Source organism: Notechis scutatus, chromosome 6, assembly GCF_049901735.1.
Source record: "Notechis scutatus isolate UNSWTSFEM ecotype Mainland chromosome 6, rNotScu1.2, whole genome shotgun sequence".
Classification (NCBI taxonomy): Eukaryota; Metazoa; Chordata; class Lepidosauria; order Squamata; family Elapidae; genus Notechis; species Notechis scutatus.
Genome location: NC_142014.1, coordinates 51,294,883 through 51,320,134, shown reverse-complemented (window position 1 = coordinate 51,320,134; position 25,252 = coordinate 51,294,883). Strand labels below are relative to the sequence as shown.

General features: G+C 36.9%; 1 protein-coding gene across 7 annotated transcripts in view; it reads left to right on the top strand.

Moving 5' to 3' along the window:
- Positions 1–23,895, top strand: part of ZC3H7B (zinc finger CCCH-type containing 7B) — a 60,268-nt gene extending 36,373 nt beyond the window's left edge. For all 7 annotated transcript variants that reach the window (XM_087968270.1, XM_087968267.1, XM_087968264.1 and 4 more), the window contains exons 12-23: positions 662–827; positions 904–1,065; positions 2,578–2,783; positions 4,217–4,317; positions 5,130–5,311; positions 6,420–6,505; positions 13,629–13,762; positions 14,152–14,257; positions 18,905–19,013; positions 19,926–20,056; positions 21,089–21,252; positions 22,053–23,895. In XM_087968270.1, the coding sequence (XP_087824396.1) occupies positions 662–827; positions 904–1,065; positions 2,578–2,783; positions 4,217–4,317; positions 5,130–5,311; positions 6,420–6,505; positions 13,629–13,762; positions 14,152–14,257; positions 18,905–19,013; positions 19,926–20,056; positions 21,089–21,252; positions 22,053–22,245 (1,740 nt within the window). In that variant the 3' untranslated portion in view covers positions 22,246–23,895. The remainder of the gene's footprint in view (positions 1–661; positions 828–903; positions 1,066–2,577; positions 2,784–4,216; positions 4,318–5,129; positions 5,312–6,419; positions 6,506–13,628; positions 13,763–14,151; positions 14,258–18,904; positions 19,014–19,925; positions 20,057–21,088; positions 21,253–22,052) is intronic.
- The last annotated feature ends 1,357 nt before the right edge of the window (positions 23,896–25,252 follow it).

Below are 25,252 nucleotides of genomic sequence, written 5' to 3'. Positions count from 1 at the left end.
GAACAATTTCCTTTTGGGTCTAAACCATTTTATGACTAAACAAATGAACTTCGAAACCTTGCAGAAGGGGAATGTATATCTCTTGCTACTTAGTATTTGCTAATACTTTCATAATAAATAAAAGCTCCTTTTCTGTGACATACTACATGTTGAAAATGAAGCAGGTTAAGTTGCTCATTATTGCTACAGGCAGTCTTTGACTTACAACAGTTCATTTACTAACCATTTGAAGTTACAACAGCATTGAAAAAACGACTTATAACAATTTTTCACACTTACAATCGTTGCAGCATCCCTGTGGTCATATGATCAAAATTCAGATGCTTGGCAACTGGTTCATATTAAGGTTGCAGTGTCTCAGGGCCATGTGATCACATTTTATGACATTCTGCCAAGCAAATTGAATGGGGAAGATAGATTCACTTAATCGTGTTACTAACAACAACTGCTGTGATTCACTTAATAACCATGGCAAGAAAGGTGTAAATTGAGGCAAAACTTAACTGTCTTGTTTAGCAACAGAAATTTTGGGTTCAATTGCAATCGTAAGTCAAAGATTACCTATATTTTTGTTCATTTGAAAAATGAAGAATCCTGAGGAATGGTAAATGTAGTAGATGTTGCTGATCTCTAAGGAAGCTTATTTTATTGTCTTTTTCAGGCGAACCAAACTGGGCCAAGCACCTACACCACAGTACCCAAAGTTGTAGAGCTGCTTATGTCTCAGCCAGAATTGGTGATGTCGAACACAACTCTGCTTGTGAAGAATCCCTTGGTGTCCACTCACATCTTCAAACAGGCCTGTCACATCTGCTATCCCAAAACAGGTCATCTGCTTATGATGAAGATGGCCTCAAATATTTAGCAAAATTGGACTCTTGTTAATATTGTCCTTTTTTATAGGTCCTAAAGCTGGTGATTATACTTATCGAGAAGGCATGGAACATAAGTGCAAGCGAGATATACTGCTGGGCAGGCGTCGTATATCAGAAGATAAAACCTGGAAGAGAATTCGCCCACGTCCAACCAAGACAAACTTTGTGGGATCCTATTATCTATGCAAAGGTGAATTGAAGAAAGAGGAAAATGTAATAAAATGCAGACTGTTTCATGAAGGAAGAAAAGTTCTGTGCAGGGTGGGCTGAAGAATGTGAGGAATTAACAGACAACATTGTTAATTCTTGTCTACTTACTTAATCACTATGTTTACTGATTGTAGAGAATTTATAAAACTCCCTTAAAATTTCCAGGTATTAAAACATTTAAAACTTAAATTTGAAAGCAAAAAAAATATTCATGCTAGTGGTAAAATTGAAACATGCATAATTTGGGAAATATTCCACTGACCGTTCATCTAATGATGATGGTGAGATTTTCTTCCCACTGAAAGTAAATGCAAACAATAATAAATAGTCAATACTTTGTTGCCCTTGCATGATGATGCAAGGACTGACATTGGTGAAGTGGAAATCAATAATTCTTAGGTCTGACAGAACCATTGTAAGTATTGAACAGGGACCTCCCAATCAAAAGACTAGGAAAAGAACGACCAAAAGTCTGACTCAAAAGATGAGAGGAAAAGTCTTAGGATTTAAACCCTAAGGTCTGACACATGTGTATAGGACTTGATTTCTGTGTTCTGTGGTACTTTTAATTTATTTATTTGTATCCTGCCTTTAATATTTTTACAAATAACTCAAGGTGGAAAACACAATATCCCTCCCTCCTCCTATTTGCCTCCACAGCAACAGCCCTGTGAGGCGGGTTGAACTGAGAGAAAATGACCAACCCAAGGTCACCCAGCTGCGTTTCATGGCTAAGATCGGATTTGAACTCATGGTCTCCCAGTTTCTAGTCTGGTGCCTTAATCATTAGACCCAACTAGTTCTACTGTACAGATCATCTGTTTGTATAAACTGTATTTCTTGTTTGCAGTGAAACAGCTTCTCTACATGGGTGAAGTCAGCTTCTGCTGTTAGCAGCTACTCAGTGCAAGATTGAGTTCCAGGAGAACAAAGGTTTATTCCTGTGATTGATATGAGATCTACATTTGCCTGAAGCAGCCAATTAGTATGTCTCAGTGTAGGGCAGGCTCTGTTACCATTAAATCCGTTCTTGCTTAATCAAGCTGAATACAGGTAGACCTCGACTTACAACCATTTGTTTAGTGACCATCCAAAGTTACAACGACATTGAAAAAAAAGACATGACCATTTTACAAACTTATGACTTGCAGCATCCCCATTGTCATGTGATTAAGCAAAGTCAATGGAGAAGCCAGATTCACTTAAGAACCATGTTAATAACTTAACAACTGCAATGATTCACTTAACGACTATGACAACTATCTTGCTTAACGATAGAAATTCTGGGCTCAATTGTGATCGTAAATCGAGGATTATCTGTACTAATATCTTCAGTAAATTTCATCAGGGTCTTCTTTCATGAACTTTTCAATTTCTCTTTATCTATTTGTGAAGCTTGGGAGGGAGAGAAAGAAACAGTATAAGGAGTAGCAACAGTTCTGATTCTAGCATCCACTCCATGTATGGTGTTCTGATGTTTGTTGCTTTGTAGATATGCTTAACAAGCAGGATTGTAAGTATGGGGATAACTGCACCTTCGCGTACCACCAGGAGGAGATCGATGTGTGGACAGAGGAGCGAAAGGGGACACTCAATCGTGACCTCTTGTTTGATCCCCTGGGTGGGATCAAGCGAGGTAGCCTGACTATTACCAAGATCCTGAAAGAACACCAGGGCATATTCACCTTTCTTTGTGAGGTATGAAATAGGCAATGCAGGCCTGCAAGATTGTATTTTCATGATATTGTCCACTGTGCCTTTACTAATTGTTTACTGGATTACTGGAAAACTGTCCAATGCTAGTTTTGGACATAAGGGTTTTGAAGATAATCATCACAAGCTCACTCACTGTCACATATCAATTGAGCTATGAACAGAAAATGCTGATATGAGAATGAGTGACGTTATTTCTTTCCATAAAAGTTTATGGGCAGCCTAGAAAAGCAATCAGTTGAAAGCTTTTTTAGTTTACATGTGGAACAAGCATGTATTTGTTTTTAAGTAACTGGTCAGAGAATCATTAAGTAGTTCATGCATTGCAGTAAATTACAGCTTGCTGAATAAACCGGTTGGAAAAACATACCACGTGATATAGCTGTATTTTCACAACACACTTAACACATTACTAAATCCCAAACAAATAATGCCTTGAAATTGAGTGTTATATTTAGCTTCATAAGACTTGTTGTTTTTTTATTGTGAAGCTGTTTGGAGCTATCATGTTTGCAGATGACACAGAATTAGAAAAGATATAGCTAATACTCAGAAGATAGGAATAACAATCAAAGTAATAGATAAATTGATTTAAAATAATGATATTTGGTAGAATCAAATGCAAAGTATTTTGCTTAGAAAATAAAAAAAAATGTATCACTATAAAAAGAGGATTCTTGGGTTAGTAATAGTACTTTTGAAAAATTCCTGAAGCCCCAATTTCCAAAGTAATAAATGGTTCTGCTATTTGGTATTCATCAAACCTTACCTCCTGTATTATGATAATTCTAGTCATTGCATTTTAAAGGATTTAGACAAAACGGGAGAGGTTCAGGCAGCAGCAATGAGAAAGAACAAAAGCTTATAAGACATATGAAAAGAGTAAGAATTCAGAATGCTTAACCTTGGGAAGAGAAATGTGGAAAAGGATGAGGTGGTGCTCTTCAAATATCTTAAAAGAGGTCACATACAAAAAGGGTCAAGACATGTATAAATTATTCTGGAATTCAAAATATAAAATAATAGACTAAAGTGATAGAAAAGCAAATTTTGACTGTTAGAAAAGAGAGAAGGGATGAAATTTCCTTTTGGATGTGTTCAAGTAAGTAGAAGGTAGACATCTCTTAGAGATACTGAGCAAAATCTACTGTCAATGACGAGTGACTCTGATTCTGAGCTAGAGCTTCCAAGTGTATATTTTTGTATGTAAAATAATCTATAATCAAGAATTGGAGGGAAATGTATATTCTTGTAGGCAAAAATGGAAGTATATTGAAAGAAAATGTCATTGTCTTTCTTATAAATGTCAGAGCAAATAAGTCTAAACTCTATTTTTATATATACGTTATATTTACTTATATTACTTTATTATACTTATATATATTTATATATGTGTGTATGTGTGTGTGTGTTTGCAGATCTGCTTTGATAGCAAACCTCGAATAATCAGCAAAGGGCTCAAGGACTCTCCAGCAGTGTGCTCCAACCTAGCTGCAAAACATAGTTTTTATGATAATAAGTAAGTGGGTTGGACCTGTCTTCAGCCAGTAATATGTAACTATTTATAAAAGGCAAACTGAGCCACAATGTCACAATTATATTTCTTCTATAAAAAGAACCGTGTTATGCTACTTTGTAGGAATGTTGAAAAGATTACTCATTCCTGATCCCACAGGCATTATTCAATGGTTATATTGAGCTGCTCTCATTACTAGCTGGTAGTTTGAAGTAGCTCCATACAGCTATGCCTATTTTAATCATCACACTAAACAGTTTTAATATTTCATTTGCTTCCAGTGCATTTTCTCACCATCTATTTTTTAGTACCCTGAAACAAATAATTTGTAGTTTAAATTGTCATTTTGTTTAAGGGAATAAAACCAACAGCAACTCTAAAAAAACAACTCTCGATGTACAATATAATTGAAACAAAACCGGCAATTACAGGGCTGGGAGTTGAGAGGTACCAGGCCAACATTTAAAGCATCTTTTTTCTTTGTATTAATAATGTAAATGTTATTATGCTAATACCCATCATAACACTTGGAGAACTTAATACAAATACAAGTACTAATATAACCTGGTTTAAAGATGTATACAAGGAATTGATTTCTGGAGAGATGGCGTAGGGAGCAAGAGTCGATTCACAGCATCTGGATGATAGCTATTAAGATTGAATTAACCTACTCATCCATCACTATGCCCACCATAAGTATCTGATGAGTGAAAGTTACAAACTGAAAAAAGGCTGGTTTTGTCTCAGTCTACCATTGTTCTTAGTAACTGGCTTTTTAATGAAGATTAACATGAAAGAATCTCTCTTTTTTGCAGGTGTCTGGTTCACATTGTTCGTTCCACCTCTCTAAAATACTCTAAAATCCGCCAGTTTCAGGAGCATTTTCAGTTTGATGTCTGCAGGCATGAAGTGCGTTATGGCTGCTTACGTGAAGATAGTTGCCATTTTGCTCATAGCTTTATAGAGCTTAAAATTTGGCTGCTGCAGCAGTATTCTGGTAAGTAGTCACTTGCCTGGGACTGTGTAGAGGACTGCAGGGAGGTTAGTTTCAGACTTCAATGTGTGCACTGTTTCTCTGAGCTCCCACTGAGAATGTCATCTGGAAATTGAAGAAAGGCAAAATAAAATAAAATAAAATAAAATATGTTTTAAAAATTATATGTATAATACTCTTGGTTATAGAACTGCCTGTGTCCTCTAACAAAATTGATTGGGTCCAATGGGGCAACCTTAATTAATGTCCTACATGCATGATTATATAATGGGGAGGATTTGAAGGAAGAGTTTTAGTTATGAATATTGCAAACTTTGCAAAAAGTATTTGCTCTAAATTGGGTCCCTGATGAGAATAACTGGGGATCGAAGATCAAGAGGGAAGGCTGAGAGTAAGACTGTGTTTGGGACATTTGGCTTGTGTGCCTTGCAATAACCCTTTTGCAACAATTGTGCAGAAATGAATAAGCAACAGAACCATTTTCCTCACCCTATGTTTGTAGCCTTGAACACACAATATTTTGGCCATTGTTGAATGAAGAGTGCAAACCTTTAGTATTCCATCCAGTTCTCTCTGGATGTAGAAATCAACAGTTGCAGACAGTGGCTTTGAATGAATTTGTGTATGTAGTAAAAGAGAAGGTAGACTTTATTTCAGTTCTTAAATTTGCACACAAAAGTAGTAGGACCTTAGAACAATTATTATAAGTGATAATAAACATAATCCTTGACTAATTTGTGTCTTCTGTAGAACATTGTAGAATGTGTTTGGGGAATTTGTTGGAACTGAATTGTTAGAATCCTTTACTATAGTGAGACAATGCTCATCCAGTTACTCGCTAAGGGCAATAATTCCAATATTAAATGTTTATTTTTAAATTTTAGGTGGAAGATATATTGTACAACCTTTTACGTACACTTCTGAACATTTTGTTACTATGAAGTGTCACTTTCTTCAATATTTGCAAATATATAGTGGATTCTGATTAAATTCAGGAAAAGAAGTATCTCAGAAATACTTGCTTCCTCACTGATAGGACAAAGCAATGAAAGAGTTTTTACTATGTTATAATATTCTGTTAAATCTCTGGAGCTGCTTTTTGTCATCCTAGGAATGACCCATGAAGATATTGTACAAGAATCTAAAAAATTTTGGCAGCAAATGGAGGCACATGCTGGCAAAGCAAACAACAATATGGTAACCTATCTAGTTATATTTTAATCCTCATATAAAGCAGAATTACATGAATAAATTAAAGAAGTTAAAAGTTTTAAATGAATAAAATAGTCAGGACATAAAAATATAAGAAGCCTATGTAAAAGACATTATTCTAGTGAAAGCTTAAAAATAAACTATCAAAATCTAAAGTACTTCAGGGAACAGTAGTGTATATGTGGTGCCTAAAGGAAGTATCAGGGTATTCCCTGTGGAAAGGTGTTCCAACTGAGTAGTCCCTTCCCCTTACGCTATTCAAGTAAGGGACAAAAAATATTTTATGTAATCTGGCTCCAAGCCAACCAAGAGTTTAACATTAATCACTGTTTGAATTTGATCTGGAAATGGAATGGCAACCAGTATGGCTGACAAAGAATTTTTAGGATGACACAATTGTAGTAATCAATCCCATAACTGAGATAGAGCCTCTTTTGGATTAACTAAAATTCTGAACCATCTTCACAGATAGCTTAGTATGTAACTCAAGTGATAGGTGAGAAGTGCTTGTATTAGAGATTCTATTTGTCATCTGATATAAAACCCAATAGCCCCCCTGGCAAAAACAGGAATACATTAACTGCAGGCCTGGAACCAGTCAGGTTTCAAGTACTTTCTGATCCCTAGTAGAGAGGGCCCTGCCCTTATCTAGTGTATGGGAATGTGTTCTTCCAAAAGGTGTTGAAAAAGTTGTCTTCAGAACTGGAGTGAGAGAAAAAGCTTGTCTTGGACAACTCTGCTTTTTTTCTGTTTTTTATCTGAGGTAGCAGCACACAATGCATGTTTTCAAAAACTGGATTAATTCTGAAAATAATTTCTGGATGTATTTTCAACAAATGTTCCTTGTGGTTAGCTTCCCTTCAACTGCTAGTCATGTGTTAGTTGTTGTGCTTTGAGAATTTCTTGCAAATAAGCGTATTTGAAAATAGTCATCAGTGGGAGTACATTGACAAATTCTGATGGAGATTGGCTAAAACAAAGACAGGAGAAGATTACAAGAACTTTATATGTCCTTATATCTAAATAAAGCTGCCTCATATCTCTCTAGAAAGCTTACATCAAGGTAGACCAGTGATCTATCTTGTCAGTATTAAAATGTCTGCATTGCTAAGACTGCATTTAAAAATCATTTTGAATCTTACTTGAAGATTCAAATATGAGTTAACAATTTTCATGTATATTAATTATGAACTCAGGGCTACAAGAAAGTGGTATCAGCATGCTAGGGGAAAATTAAGATTTGCAAGAATAATGTAAAATATTTGGGGGGAAATCAAAGGAGCAAAAATAATACAAATGGAATATGTTCATTGACCATAAAACTCATGATCTTTTGGAGGAAAAGAAAGCAAACTGGGAGAGGGATGTAAAGAAAACATGGATGAATGGGAAAAAACAGGACTACTTCATACAATGTTAGAAGTGCTAGTAATGTGCTATATCACTTCGCTCCATGCTCTACCCTTTCTTTCAAGTGTGCTTCTTGCTTTATTTGGAGTAACAAATCTAGACTTTGCTGAGACAGAACTTTTAATCCTGTACTTGGTACAGTTTAATTACTAACTTATAATGTACTCTTGGCCTCATAACAGCAGATGCTGCTCTTCCCTCATGCCTTTTGGGCTCAATTAATCTACCTCACAGTTAGTGACTTCTAATTTCTAGATAACATTGTTATGAAGTTAGTCAGTCTGCTGTGTATTTTTTCAAATACAATCATGTCCACTAAATGTCTTCATACTTAATATCTTTCTCATGTGTAAACACAGTTTTATCTGGTAAAAGGTTATATTGTGCAAAGCAAAGACTGCTTACCTTAAAGCTCCTGTTCAGTTGATGTTGTATTAAACTCTTGAAAAAGCCAGTTGAAAATAGTGATGGATTAAAATAACTATTCAAGCACTATTCAAGGCATATTTTCCTAGGCAGTTTCAAGCCACAAAGGCTATGTTAATTTAAATGTTAATCATTGTTAATATAAATAATAAAACTAAAGTTAGTATTAAAGGTAAATGTCAAACGAATAATAATGATATAATACACATTTGTAATAAAATTATTTATTGATACTGCAATTTGGAGGCCATCCAACTCCTGATGATTGTGCAGGTTGTAGTTTAAAAAGAAAAGAAAAATTCATAGTCTGAAGACAAGTAAATAAATTAAAAACCCATCCAACAGGGGCCCCACTCAAAATCAACCCCAAGGCCTGGATGCTTTCTGAATGTTTTCAGATTGGGAACTATCCAGATATTGGGGGGAAGGAACAGTGTTGTTCCGAATGATAGGAACCCTGACAGAAAAGATCTGCCTTCTAAGTCGACACTAGGGACCCTGAAGTATGCCCACTGTACCAAATCTCAAGAGCAGAAACAGTTAGAAATAGGCAGTCCTCCAAATCCTTGGCCTGTGATGGTGAACCTATGGCACACGTGCCAGAAGTGGCATGCAGAGCCACTTCTGCTGGCACGCAAGAGATCGCCTAAAAGAGCCCCACTGCGCACGCGTGTGCACGATGACTCCCAACAACTGATTGTCGGGTATCTGTTGCGCATGTGCGGGGGGTGCGCAGGGGGATCGCACGCACATGCGCAGAGATGCACGGCGCGTGTGGGAGGGTCACGTGTGCATGTGCAGGGGATATGGGGGGACCAGCACACTTTGCCTTCTGGGTGCTGGTATGTGAGCACAAGAGCACGCCCAATTTTCAGCACAGGAGCCGAAAAAGTTTAGCCACCCCTGTCCTAGGCTAACTAGAGGCTGCCCATTCTTGTATCAACAATGCTTATGTTCTGAAACCAGGCAAGGCCAGCCTTATAGCAAGTTTTTCTAAATTACACCTTTGAGATATGAACTATAATCCCTGGAATTCCCAACTACACTATTGATCAGGGAATTCTAGAACTAAGTTTCAGCATATCTGGAGGATGGGAGATTGAAGAAAGCTGGCATAAAGTTATATACTTCTAGATGAGCTTTTGCCATCCTGAAATCCCATTGGATGTACTGCTCAATATTGTTCAGTGGAGCATAGAGACCTCTTCTAGGCCAATATAGTGTTGATTAAAAAAGAAGGTACAGACCAGACAAGAATTCAAAATTACAGGCCAATATCTCTCTTAAATACAGATTATAAAATATTTTCAACAATTATTGTTGAAAGATTTAAAAATTATTTAAATGAATTCATACATAGTGATTCAAATGGCTTCCTCCCAAATAGACAAACAAAATATATTGTGAGAATAGTCTTAGACGCTCTTGAATTCTATGAAGAACATAACGATCGACAGGCAGCCTTATTATTTCTAGATGCCCAGAAAGCCTTTGACAACATAAATTGGCCCTTTCTAATGAAACAGTTAAAACACATGGATATTGGTGAAAAGTTTTTAAAGATAATTATGTTAATATATACACAACAAGAAGCAAAAATAATAATAAATGGAGAATTGTCAGATAATGTCTACATACAAAAAGGTACAAGACAAGGCTGCTGTCATGCCCTTGGTAGAGTCGGACTCTGAGGGAGAGGAGGAACAGCTGACAGGGAGTGGAAGTGTGGCTCCGGAGGCTGAGGAGGAGGCTGGGGAAGGGCAGAGGCTGGCTGGGCAGTCAGAGGAAGAACCAGGCCATCCCCTATGCATCCTAGGACACGCAGGGAGGAACGGAGAAGGCAACAACTTGGCTTATGAGAGAGGAAGCGGCCATGATTCTCCTCATTGGTTGCAGCTGGGGAGACTAGTATATAAGAGAGACGATAACAACACAGCGTTGCCAGAAACAAAGCATGTGTTATTTTGGGCTGAAGTTATCTTGGTTGGCGTCCTTCCAACAAACTCTGCCTTGTTATCTCCTTGAATTTGGTAATTACTTATCCTGGTCCATTGTGAAATTTCGTCATTGTAGTTTGGTTTTTTTATTTCCCCTCTATCTGCTCATTAAATTCGGACTGTATTGTTTTCCTTTGAAGACTATTTTTGAGTACGTTTTATCTCCAACTGAGAATAATTGAACAGTGGGGCCAAGTTGGAGGCATTAAAGGACATTTATTTATGTTTTGGATTTTGTTACGTTTGTGTTATGCTCTGGGTCATCACAGCTGCCCTCTGTCCCCGTTACTATTCATATATACATTAGAGGTCCTAACGAGAATAATTAGGCAAGAAGCACAGATCAAAAGATTGGAAATTAAAAAAGAAAATTTTAAATTACAAGCATATGCCGATGACTTAGTATTTTTCTTGGAAGACCCTGAACAAACAGATCCGATATTATTAGAAAAACTTGAAGAATACGGAGAAGTAGCTGGTTTGAAAATAAATAAAGAAAAAACAAAAATCATAACTAAGAATATGACCAGCAAACAAAGAGAAAACCTTGTTAAGCTATTAGATATTCAAATAGTACAAAAAATAAAATACCTAGGAATTAATATTTTGGCACGCTGTTCAACAATTAAGGAGGATAATTGTGAGAATCTATTGAGAAAAATTAAAACAGATTTAGAAAATTGGAATAATCTTCAACTATCATTAATAGGCAGAATTTTAGCAATTAAAATGAACATAGTACCCAAAATTTTGTTTTTATTCCAAAATATACCGATTAAATTAGGGAAAAATTTCTTTAAAGATCTGAATAAAATAATGTTAAATTTTGTGTGGCAGGGTAAAAGACCAAGAATCAAATTAAAACATTTACAAGATGCAAAAGAAAGAGGGGGATTAGGTTTTCCGTTTTGGGAACTGTATTATCAAGTGGCCGCTTTAACATGGATTAAGGATTGGATAAACTTGGAAAATAAAACACTTACTTTTAGAAGGGCACGATCTATAACAAAGCTGGCATGCATATCTGTGCCCAGTAGACATATGACACACCAATATTTTTTGAGACATAAAATCAGAGAAGCCTTAATCTCAATCTGGAATAAAATAAGATCGCAAAACTATATGGAAATTCCAAGTTGGCTTTCCCCCTTAGAAACTATATCATATCTGAATCTCTACAACCAGAAAAAGGCAATCACATATAAAGATATCCTAACAGATGAAGGAAGATTAAAACAAAGACTGGAACTTAACCAGCAGGGCTTAACGTTGGAATGGTGGGCATATCTCCAAGTACAATCCAGATATGAACGGGATAAAAAAGAATGGGGAATAAATTATCAAAATACAATACTAGATAAAATATTATTAGGATCAGAGAAGAAACAAATAAAGAAATTGTATAACTTTACTAGATTATAAGATGTATTGAGGAGCAAGTGAAAGAACCAATGTTAACTTGGGCTAGAAATTTCGGCCATAACATAAATTTGGATCAATGGCAGCAAATTTGGGATCGGAATAAAAAGATTACATTAGCCACATCCTGCAAACAAAGCCTGTTCAAGATGTTTTATAGATGGCATCTCCCACCTACCAGGTTAGCCAAAATGTATAGCCTATATGCTGGAAATGTCTGAAAAAATGGGGCACCTATTATCACATGTGATGGGATGCAAGAAAATACAAGAATTTTGGCACAAAATATGGCAATGGTTAGAAGAAATGTTGGACCTAAAAATAAATTATATACCAGAAATGTTTTTATTGGGAAGAATAAATGAGAATTTCAAAAAAGCAGATATATAGCTAATCATTCATGTTATTACAGCTGCAAGATTATCAATTACCGTATATGCCGGCGTATAAGACGACCCGGCGTATAAGACGACCCCCCAACATTTACTCAAAATATAGTTTGTTATATACTGGCCCCTCTTCCGCACGCCTTCCACTTTTGCACTTTTTTTTTTTTTTTGAGGCACTTTTGTCTACCGTGGAAGCGATCCCGTGAAGCTGAAAGGAGCAGCCAGCCTTCTCCCAGCTCCCAAGGAAGCGAGGCTCGCACCGCCCGGGCTCCGCTGAGGTATCCGGCTGGGGCTGTCAGGAGTTGTTACCGCTGGCGCGGCTCCGCGCGCTCCAGTCCCGCGTTGCCTCGGGAAGGGAAAGGCAAAAGGAAAAGCCGCGGCGGCGCTTTGCAATGGCAGCAGCGGCTCCTGGTTTTGCCTTTCCTTCCCGAGGCAACGCGGACTGGAGCCGCGCGAGCCGCGCCAGCGGTAACAACTCCTGACAGCCCCAGCCGGATACCTCAGCGGAGCTCGGCGGTGCGAGCCTCGCTTCCTTGGGAGCTGGGAGAAGGCTGGCTGCTCCTTCGGCTTCACGGGATCGCTTCCACGGTGCTAAAAGATGCCTCAGCCGCTGGCAGCCGCAATGCTTCCCAATTACTATTTGCCGGCGTATAAGATGACCCGGCATATAAGACGACCCCCCCCAATTGGAGGCATCTTTTTCAGGGCAAAAAAGTCGTCTTATACGCCGGCAAATACGGTACCCAAACATGGAAGTTAAAAGGAATACCAAACGATGAAGCAATAATAGAAAAAAAAAATCAGTGCGCTGAGTTAAATAGTATGACGTTAGAACTGAAGGAGCAAGACACTTCAGAATTCTATGCAATATGGGAAATATAAATGGAGGGATATGGAAGGAAGTCTAAAAATGTGAAATAGAATTTAAGAAGATTATATTGCAACATAATATCTAAGATAGAAATTGATACAAAGATTACAATGTAAATATATGGCTGTATATATTTATATAAATGTTTATACTGTTTGATGATATTTCGCTCATATAACAATGAAAAGACTGAGATATATATGTCAAAAAGATCACCACGTTCAATGTTTTTAAAATCTAATTTTCAATAAAAATTTAAAAAAAAAAAGAGACCTCTTGTGTCAGGAAATGCTATTGATACAAAGAGCATTTTGTGCATTAAGTATCCTAAAGAGAATAGCTTTGCTTTGTATGTGCGTGTGTGTGTGCGCGCACATACACAGTACATGCAGTATGTGATACTGTGAATATTTTCAGTCCTCTATGTACAGTCTCTTTCAGCTTCTCATTTGGCGATGATGGGAAATTAGCAACAAGGATTCTTATTGGATGTTTTTATAGCTGTGTTTTGTTGTTTGCTTTTTCCATAAAATAATATATCTTAGAACACAGCACAGGTTTCACTGTTAACTTCGTTTTCTCCTTCCTGATTTTAGGCATCTGTCAGAACTCCCATTTCCAATACTTTTGACCTCCAGATGAAATTTGTGTGTGGCCAATGTTGGAGAAATGGACAAGTTGTGGAACCAGACAAAGACCTCAAATACTGTAGTGCCAAAGCACACCATTGGTAGGCATCTTTTCCTTATCTGTTTCCTCTTCTCCCTGTGATGTAGAACTTCTTCCTGTGATTATTTTGGTATCTTATATTGAAATAACTGATCAGTTTTATTTTTAGTGCAGTCTATAAATATTCATGACTAGATATGCTGCTGACAGCTTATGTGCTCCTGCAGTTTTGTTGCTCAGTTAATATTGATGAAAAATGCACGTCCCATTGTCATAGCTTTTTCCTTGGTGGGATTATGGTTATGGTTCATCTGTTTGGACCCTTCCTTGGTTGCCATGAAAACTGAACTTAGTAAGAATAATCATTTTTAATGTTCCATTATTGTGATGTAAAGTTTTTATAGCATTTGTTTTTTGCCTGCCTATTTTTTTGCAACATGCTTCCTCCAGTTGGACCAAGGAGCGCCGTGTCCTGCTAGTGATGTCCAAAGCAAAAAAAAAGTGGGTATCTGTTCGACCCCTGCCGTCTATCCGCAATTTCCCTCAGCAATATGATGTAAGTAATGCTCTCCTTTGCACAACACTGCCTATCCTATCTTGCCTTCCATCCTGCCGAGGTTGGTAAAATGAGGACCCAGATTGTTCGGGGCAATATGCTGACTCTGTAAACCGCTTAGAGGGGGCTGTAAGCACTGTAAAGCGGTAAATAAGCCTAAGCGCTGTTGCTGTTGCTTGAGGGTCTCCATGCAGGAAAATGGGAGCAAGAGCTCATATGGTGAAGGAGATGCTCAGTAGTCAGTACTGAAATTCAAAGGTATCTGCCGTTCAATATTGAGTGAATATTTGATACCTATTGACATATGCATTCAACTTACTTTGATTGTAGTGTTTCAGAATTGTTTGGTTCCAAAAGTGACAAATATATCTTACATTTCTTTCTTTCTTTTATGCAGACTATAGGTAGAGCAACAGGTATAAAAAGCTTGATATTCTTCTAGAAAAGATGTAACATATTCTGTCATTTGAAAAGCTGAATAGTTAGTCAAACATTTGTTTTAAAAGGAAGTTTAAAAAAATAAATACAACACTTAAAAATGAAAACAACACAGTCACAGTTGAAACTATTGCCTTTGGGGATTACTTTTTTGTAGACGAATAGGACTAGAAATAACATTTTATATAAATAGATGAAAAAGTACACGTTGATGCATGCAGTGAGATATGTATTTGCATAAACTTTATGTGTATCCTTGAGCAAATGCTTCCCGAGAATTCTAATATGCTCTATTTTCTTTGGGGAAAAAATCCACAAAATTTAAGTCTGGTATGAAAGGAAATGTTGTTATTCCACCTAATTGTGTCTTTGTTGATTGGTAAAATTATGTGCAGATTTTTTGGTATTTTTGGAAATATCAGCTCAATCTGTTTCTAATTGGAATGTCTGCCTCTTTCCTTTGAACAAAAAGCCAATATATTTTGTTTGCATATGTGAGTGATGAGTAAGAACAAGGGAGGGAGATATAAACAGATAATTCTTCTAATATACATGAATGGTTTTAATTATAGAATGGAAATTGGAAACTCCAATATATCTTTAGGGCATGGTCTTTAAAGAACTGTAAAAGATTTTTTTCACCGAAATCTTTCTTCAAGTTCTCTTAGGATGTGTGATTACATTTTGTGCCCAAAGAGGTCAAACTTTAAGGAAATCTCTGGGGAGAGAATTCCAAAGTCAGGATGCCATTTCTGAATATCCTATCTCCAGGCACTATCTATCTGCCCAACTCATTTTAGTTGCAGTGGGACTTGGAAAAAGATCTCTGAGATTGAACTTAAAAATTTGGCTGGATTATGTAAAAGAAGTTAGCCCTTAACATGTCTGGATTCTATGCCACGTAAGGCTTTCTGAATTTGAAAAAGCAATCGGAAGATGCATTTTATTTTGGAATAGCTGCAAAGCTGCAGCTTATGTACTATATATTAATCAGAGACAATGTCCTTATGTAGTATATATTCATTGTTAATTGATCAAGTAATTTCTGCTGAGGAGTTGTATCCAACCCATGAAGTCTAAAACTTATGTGAAAACTTATGTAAAAGGCTTTCTAAAAACATAGGAACCATTTGGGCTTAAAACCTTCACCTTCATACTACACAACTGTGTCTTTTGCAAGGTTTCATAGTCGTATTTCATGTTCCAATCAAAATAGTGTCTTCCTTGCCTTGGAAAATAAATAATATGATTGCTTGGAGATGACGTGGCAACTCTGTGTTTTGAATATTTATTTTAGTGAGCATTAATTTAATTTTAAGGGAAAAGAAGCACTTAAGCGAAGTGAAGAAGCTGTTATGTAATGGCAAGTTTCAATACAACAGATGTTAAGTGACAATGGCTTGTTACTTATTCTTCTCAGCTATAGATGCAATTCTCAAAAGGTAGAACTGGTATATGAGGCTGGATTAGATCCGCTTTGGGAATCTAGCCTTATTTGTATCCATTTCCTGAAGAGAGATGTGATTTGGTACAGAGCTACTTTCTGATATGACAAGAGAGTTGGCAAATGGGCCTCCAGAACCTTTATCTAAACTTTGTCATGGATGTTTTTTCTTAAACAATGACCATAGCATTTTGAGGCTGATACAATAGATCCACACCCTGAAATACCCCAATCAGGTTTTTTTCTGTTTCATTTTAAAGATAATATATGGAAAGGAGGGTAAAACATTAAAGTTTGAAGACCTTACCTAGATGATTGAGTACTGTGTAAGGGGAACATAATGTTGAGGCAATGCAGGACCATAGAAATATTATCTAATTAATATAAGAAAAGTATTTGTCAAATTAGTTTAATATCTCTACAGTGGCCAGCCAGATCCCTATGTTAATCTTATAGGTGAAACTGAAGACTATAACTGTCATACTGCTGGTTTCAAGCATCTGCATGACAGATCCAACTTTGCATTGCCGGTGAGATTTTAACAGATAATCAGAGTTGGAAGGGACCTTGCAGGTCATCTAGTCCAACCCACTGGCCAAGCGGGAGACCCTACACCATTTCTGACAAATGGCAGTCCAATCTCTTCTTGAAAGCCTCAAGTGGGGAGGGAGAGTGACACATTGATGGAGGCATGGCCTTCAGAGATAGCAAACTTTCAGGAGACAGGAAAAGGGATTTGTCATGGCTATAAGGCAATGGAGCTTAAAGGAGAAGCAAGCTTCCCTTATCTTGGCTTTCTTTAAGCAGAAGACGACTCAAGGAAAGGTAAAGGCAAACAGGTGATCTGCATAGCCAGAGATAAAGGAAAAGCAGATGCTATGGAGAAAAAGAGAAGAGCTTAGTGATATCGATTGTTCTGGAGACTGCTGCATATTGTTTATTTCTAACAACTTATAAAGAAAAGAGTCATCCCTGCAGGATCCAATCTGGGTCGGCCACCAGTATTCTGAGCTTTCAGACTTGTGCCGAACTTTAGGGAACTTCTCTGACATATTCTGATAGAGAGAAGTTCCCTGTGGATGGGCTCTAGCCTGAGTCTGAAAATTTGGAAAACTAAACCTCCTGTCCCAAGGACTGACTCTGTTTGGATCCTACAGCATTATCCTGGGACAGGTATATTTGCCTTCATCCTTGAGAGTCATTCTTGCATATTTTTGAAGGTAGAATGTGGTTCTGTTACTCTGGAAGAGAAGAAGGCAGGAAACTGTCCATAGATTCAAGCCCTATAATAGCAATACCACTTAGACTTATATACCGCTTTATAATGTTTTACAGCCCTCTCTAAGCAATTTACAGAGTCAGCATATTGGCCCCAACAATCTGGGTCTTCATTTTACCCACCCCGGAAGGATGGAAGGCTGAGTCAACCTTGAGCCTGGTGGGATTCGATCTGCCAAATTGTAGGCAGCCGGCTGCAGCAGAAGTAGCTTGCAGTACTGCACTCTAATCACTGCGCCACAGAGGCTCCTTTATAATGCAGGGAGTATGCCATTGTATTCTGCACTATAATAGATTTTTTTGCACACTTTGTGCCATATTAATCCTGTTATTCCCTGTACAGGTAGCCCACAACTTAACAACAGTTGGCTTCGTAACCATTCACAGTTACAACGGCACTGAAAAAAGTGACTTATGACCATTTTTCACACGACCATTGCAGCATCTCCTTGGTAGTGATCAGAATTCAGGTGCTTGACAGCTGGCTCATATTTATGACGTTTACAGCATCCCGAGGTCATGTGATCCCCTTTTGCGACCTTTTGATAAGCAAAGTCAGTGGGGAAGGCAGATTCACTTAACAACCTTTTTACTAACTTAAGAACTACAGTGATTCACTTAATAACTATGGCAAGAGAAGTCATAAAATGGGGCAAAACTCACTTAACAAATGTCTCACTTAGCAACAGAAATTTTAGGCTCAATTGTAGTTGTAAGTTGAGGACTACCTGTATATCTTTTGTATCTATTAATGATCAGAATGTTGAGATTGGCTGAGCCCTGAGGCATGTGGATATCAGGCACACATTGAATATGTGTACTCCATGTGGTAAAGCCTCCAACTAAAAGCCCTTAACAAAAACCAACCTCAGGAAAATATAGAATTTTAGCACATGGTGCAGAAATACTTCCGCATGAGATTTTCTAGATGCCATCTTGAAGATTTGCAATAACTGGCTATGCATATGACCAAAGGTATTACTTTTATCACCTTTCCCCCCTCTTTTCTGGCATGAAAATGTGCTTCCATCATCACAGTACATAGGGCTGAGGAAGCTTACATTTTCCCATCCGGTATGCTGAAGAACATTATTCTTCTCTTGCATTCATCAACAAGTATGTAGGCGGGAAAAAGGAAGAGACGTTGAGATTGTTAAATCTCCTACCTGCCTGCATAAGCAAGCAGTTGGAGAGCTGAATGTAACGTACAGTCATCTAATGGGAAATGGGATGCTGATGCTGTTTGTTGTGTTTTCCAGTGAATCGTGTTCAAAGTGGCAAACAGAGTAGCAGCAGCTTTGAAACTTGTAGCTTGCACTCCTCCAAGAAACTATATTATGGGCAGTAGGTTGCCCCCATAGAAGCAATACCGAATGTGTAATGAATTCACAAAACTTGGCATATCTTTTCCTTATTTGATTTTTGCCAGCTTAATTCTCATGAGAAAGAAATTTCTGAAGGCTATAAATTTTGCTGTCTCTTCCCAGCTCTGTATTCATGCCCAAAATGGTAGGAAATGCCAGTATGTTGGAAATTGCTCCTTTGCCCATAGCCCTGAAGAGAGAGAGATGTGGACCTTCATGAAAGAAAATAAGAGTGAGTGGAATATTTAAATATGTATCTTTACATATATTTGGGAGCTACAGATTTATTCGTGTGTTTGTTTGCCTGCCTTCTGGTTTCTCCCTCTCGTCCCCATCTCCAAGTACTCATTGACAATAATAAACGCTCAGTGTCAATATAACTGGCTTCTGGTAAAATATAGTGTGCAAGCTGACAAAGTTTAACTAAGATTTAACATTATATGAATATTAAGTATTTAGTAAGTCATTATAATCTCAAGTTGGGGATTTATGTTTTGGAATGAATATGCAGATTCTGGTTTCCTGAATTCATGATTATCACCAGAATAAATACCCTCTTGAAAATGTCCAGGTGCTACAAAGCAGTTTTAAATTAGCTTCCACTGATATTAATGAAAGGTATTTGAACTTCATTACATTAGAGTGGAAGTTGGCAATGTAATGAAAAGGAAAGTTAGCTCTACCTTTTCAATAGTGGCTGCCTTTGAAAATGTCCCAGGATGTGGGGATTAGGCCAGATCCAGGACCTGAAAAGGGCTTGGTTGAAGCAGGATCTGGGCTGAATTGTGCAACTGTTTCATAGCAGCAGGTTTCAGTGTTCAAAAGGAGCTACATTCCTTCTACTTCATTGATAAAATATATTAGACTGGCACCTATTCTAGGCCAGTCTTCAGATACTGTAGCCGAATGACAGCATGCGTACCTTGCATGGAAAAGATCCCCAGAGTTCAGTCCCTGGAATCCTGAAGCAGGGCTGAGGGAGGCTGTTTGTCCGACCTCTGAAGAGTGCTGTGCGAAATTGAGTAAGATCTGACTTGGTAAGAAAAAGCTTTTGATGTTGGCAGCCAAACATTCCTGTTTAGAACTATTGTGTTGGTAGGGTGCAAAAGTCTCTTCAGCTGATCCATCTGCTGTATTGTTGCAGTTTTGGATATGCAGCAGACTTACGACATGTGGCTGAAAAAGCACAACCCTGGAAAGCCTGGAGAGGGAACACCTCTAACATCACGAGAAGGAGAAAAGCAGATCCAGATGCCCACTGACTATGCGGATATGGTAGTGCCACATTCTAGATAATGTGATACTTATTTTTATTTTGCACATGAATATTTTTATGATAAAAGTGCTACAAAAGGAAAACCATGTCAGCAACTTGCATCTTCAGGGAAGCTTTATACATGCTCAGCTGCTGCTGGCTTTGCCATCATTTTGCAAAATAGGATGGCACATCACAAGCGTCATCCCCAAGAGCCGTTCTCATTATCTCCAACGCCCAGACACAGCTACTTGATGATGTGATGAGGTGGTTGTCAGCTCATCAACTTATGAAAGCAATGCGAAGAAAAGAATCCTCCCTATCTTGTATACTCTTGCTTTAAATCATGGTTCTTCCCCATGTGCTCTGCTGGAGATAATGATGCTCTGATCTCATTACACAGGGAAGGAAGTTTAGACTGTCACATTATGCGTTATCACAGCTAGAATGATGGTTTATGCTGGAATAGAAGGCTGATGGCCCCTTAATAAATTACATGTTTTCCTAAGAAGCTCTGGAGATCTCAGAAGCCATTCAGTGTATACATTTTACTAACATAAGATTTGTTCACCAGTAAGATACAGAGTTAGGTCATTCTACATTTATTGATTATATTTAGATGAGGATCACACTCGTAGGATTTTTTTGCAGAACAAATCCTCCCTGTTCCATCAATCAACATATCAATTGCAGCATGAACCTAGAAAATGCTTAATAATTCATACTTTTGGTGATCCATCCAGCAGGTCTTGCTCTGTCAAGTAACCAACTGGAAACAGAAAAATATGTGCCGCTTTTGGCAGAATCATTATCTTGGGCTCCTGAGTATTTTTCAATCCCTAGGAAACTTGACTATTTTAATGGTAGAAAATCTTTTGTTGATACTCAGTTCTGTTAACAAATCAGTATGAATCCTCAAAAGAACAATGGATTTAGCCATGGAAAAGTAGTTTTATTCGACATTAAAGGACTCATCAGCCATTTTTAGAGCAGTTATCAGTGCAACCTAGTAAAGGCATAGGACTGTGTTCTCTTGTTTTTCTGCTGGCTAGATGGGTTACCATTGCTGGCTTTGTGGGAAGAACAGCAACAGTAAGAAACAGTGGCAGCAGCACATCCAGTCTGAGAAGCATAAAGAGAAAGTCTTTACATCTGACAATGATTCTAGCTGCTGGAATTACCGTTTCCCAATGGGAGAGTTCCGGCTGTGTGAAAGGTACAACCCATAATATTTTCCCTCTTTTAGGTCATGTACTCCTGCAGAGTAGAGGGAGTATGTGAATTTTTTGCTGTAGTTTAACTACAGTTTAAAGGAAATTATCTCCGCTAAGTCTGTGACTCACATTGAGATATCTTTCATGGCTGCAGATAAGTCTTTAAATCAGTATTTCTCAGTCTTGGCAATTTAAAGATATATGGATGGCAACCCCCAGAATTCCCCAGTATGCTGGCTAGGGAATTCTGGGAGTTGAAATCCATACAAGATTTTATGGTTGTATGCCAAGGTTGAGAAACGTTAACTTAAATGCAGAATTTTTCTTGTAAAGATGGGATTAAATATGCATTCAGATATAATATACTCATGTCCTTGTTTACCAACGAAAGAAATAGTGTTTTTAAAGCAAATTAGTACCTTATATTCTTACAAAAGATATAGGAACTGTGTTTATTCCTGGGCTGATGATTTCAGAAGCTCTTAAAATCTTGATCTATAGTTTCTCTCTTCTAATATTGATTCTATAGTTAATCTTCATAATTGATTATACCAGTTTTCATGTGGTTCGTTTGAAAGTAGCCACTTTGTCAGCAGAACATTTTGTTAACTGATCTAGATTCCCATGTGCTAGAATCTGGATTGTTTGCTGAAAAATCTGTCCCTTTCATGTGTGGGCCCTGAGACTTTAGAGAAAGATCTTTCTACAATTTAAAATTAACTTTCTGAGTTCAAATACTAGAGAATTAAAGAAGAGAAATTCCTATTTAAAATATTGACAGTTGTGTACTGCCCTCCTACAGGTTCCAGAAAACAAAAGGCTGTCCTGAAGGAGAGAAATGTAACTTTGCTCATGGACAAGATGAGTTGACCGAATGGCTTGATCGGAGGGAAGTAATGAAGCAGAAACTGGCTAAAGCTCGAAAAGATATGCTGTTGTGCCCTCGAGATGATGACTTTGGCAAATACAACTTTCTATTACGTGATAGTATATAATTCTGGGTTGTGGTGGAAATGAGCAGACTTTTCAGAACTGGAGTAAGATAAAGCTTGGGCAGTTACAAAGAGCCTGAAAATTGTTCCAATACCGTGGCTTTGATTTTAAGATAATCAAAATGATTCACTAGTCTTGAAAGAAATTAAGGATTGAATCATCTGTAGCCAGTGGACACAATGCTTCTATCATTTTGTTTTCCATTTTTTTTTGTCAATTACCAGCTTCTTTTTCTCTTTTTCTTTCATAAAAGAGAAGATTTTTTTCTTTTTTAATTTTCCAACCAGATTCTTATTTTGAGCATTTAATTTTTGATGGGATATTGTGGTATTAAAGAAGCAAGCATAGAGCGAGGAGATATGTCAAAGATTCAGGGTTTTGTTCAAGCTAGACATTTGTGTCGGGTCTTTCTGGTCACAAACCATAGTGTTGAAATTAACAATACAAAATGTTAAATATGAATAAGATATAAGCTTCCCCCACTTCAATCTGGTTCTAAAACGTTCAGATTATTCTGGTGGTTGCTTTTAAATAATAGTAGTAAAGTATTTACTATTTAATACTACTAAGTGGTAATTAAAGAAATACTAGTAAAGAATACATTATGTCTTTTTCTCCTTATAGCCAGAATTCCATCACAGATGAAAGCAAAGAATTTTAATCCTGTCACATGACATTAGAAAGGCCATTGGCTGCCTTTGGAAGCAATTAGTTTTTTTCATATTAAAGATTATTGAAAATACAATAGATATTTGATTGATTTAGGCCTTGTATGAATATGCATAAGTCAAAGATAACGTTTATTTCTGAAGATATGTCAGCAATCACAACCATTAATTTTTGCTTCTTTAGAGAGAACTTTAAAGATATCTGAGAATTTTCATGTTCAGGAACATGTTAATATGTTTGGGTTTCTGCAGAGAACCTGCTTGTTGAAAAAGAATAGTTACCCACTATACATGTAGTCTTGTCTTTAGTAGGTACAGTTCTGGTAGCTGTGAAAAAACAGTAATGATGGAAATGAGATGAAAGGATTTAGTTTGTTATCCAGGAGTGGCTTTTATAAATCTGAATGTGCCAAAGAATCAGGTTTGTAAACTTTCTTTGGCATTAATAATTTAGCACTAATTATAAAAGTATCTTGATAATTTTGATTTCAAGGAGGAAAAGAAATTAAACATTTTCAAAATAAATTTTAAAAATGCATGTGTTTAAATTGCAAATAAGAGACTTGCAATTGAATGTTTTGTATCTCAAACCAAGAAGTTAAATATAAGACTGGAACATTAACTTTCTTTCCCTTTTCTTAAATAAAGAACAAGAAAATTTTCTTACATTAAATTTCCAATATTTAATGTATATGTGAAAAGAACTTCAAGAGTCTCTAATTTAAAGCATCTTTACTAGGAATTAAGTTCTACTAACTTAGTGGTCAATTGAGCAATAAAGTCAGAAAAATATGATAGTAACATTTCACATAATTATTATAACAGATTGTAGGAAAAAAAGTCACATTGTTTGATGTGATAGGAGGAAACAAATGATTCACAGTGTATGGATTTTGCAACTGTAACCAAAAAAACCCCTCAGCATTTTTAGTGCAATTATCTTTATTGGTCTGATAGGGAAGTACATGTATGTTTTGGATATATGGTGCTACAAAATTGGCTTTTATACTTTTGCAAAGTGGATGAAGGCATGGTGTAACCTGGATGTCAAGGTTTCATGTAAAGATATCTATCTAGAATCTATGGGCTTGCTTACAAAATGCTTTTCTCTTAAGTGTGAATGCTATAGAATGTTATACTTTCTTCTTTTGAAGTAATATCAGTCAAGATGATCTACCCTTATTCATATGAAGAAGAAAAATTATAATTATAAAATGTATAATAATTATAAAGGAAATGCAGTTAGTAGGAAGAACATGTCAGTCTCTTTTTCTGCTATTAATTACATAGATGGATTATTAACTCACACTTGTCTGATAACTTTAATTACTCATTTCCACCCATCACAAATTTTGGTCTAAAATAATCTGTTCCCTTAATAAAAGCAAGTATTTTGGGTTTATTTTTATGATGCAAAGATCAGCCTTTCCTGAAAAAAGTTTGGATGCTTTTTTCTAAATTTTGAAGAAGAATATCTTAGCATCATGCACCTGATGCCCTCCAAATGTGTTAAATTGCTACCTCCATCATAAATACTGAACATGGTAATTGACTGTGCTGACCTTCAATGAAATAAATTGTTCATCTAGAGGGTGCCTGAGCAGGGAAATTTGTGTATGGGGTAGAGAATCTTTGTATTTCTAAATCGTTTTGAAGTACTTACGTTCTCCAATTGTCATCCTGTTGTGGAACCCATACATATCAGGGTTAAAAATTGTCTAAACCAGCCTCTCCTCAGTTTGATTGTTATAGAACTTGCAACAAGACTTTTCAGATTCTGTTATACGCTTTCCATTATCCTAGACGTTATTTTTATAAAAAGAGTACATTTTTGTCTCTTGCCTCACTAATTAAATACTGTAGTCTTAATTATTGATTCTGGATTAAATGAAGTCACAGGACTCCAGTTGCAATTAAATGAGCCAGATGCATTCCCTCTTCCCATGCATAGATGTGTTGAGTAAGTTACACAATACACTATTATCTGTTCAATTTGTTGATCCTATTTCTCTAAGAAAAATGGAGGTAAATAAAAGATGGGATGCTTAACATACTAAACTGTCTGTTGAATCTAGAAATATAACCATATACTGTGTCAACCCAAGATATGTGCATTTATTTAGATTATAGAGCTAAATAATATGTTTCCTGAAAAAGTAATTAAAATTAGTTGTAGCCTTTTTATACCTTCTTCAGTACAGCTGTGCTGGAGGGAAAAAAGGCTTGTGGATTATAATGTTAGAGCACGGTGGGTGCACGTATTCCGGGCATTGCAGTGGAAATTTTCATTTTATTTCCTGATATGATAATCTGGTATGTGGTGTTGCAGTATTTTGTTACC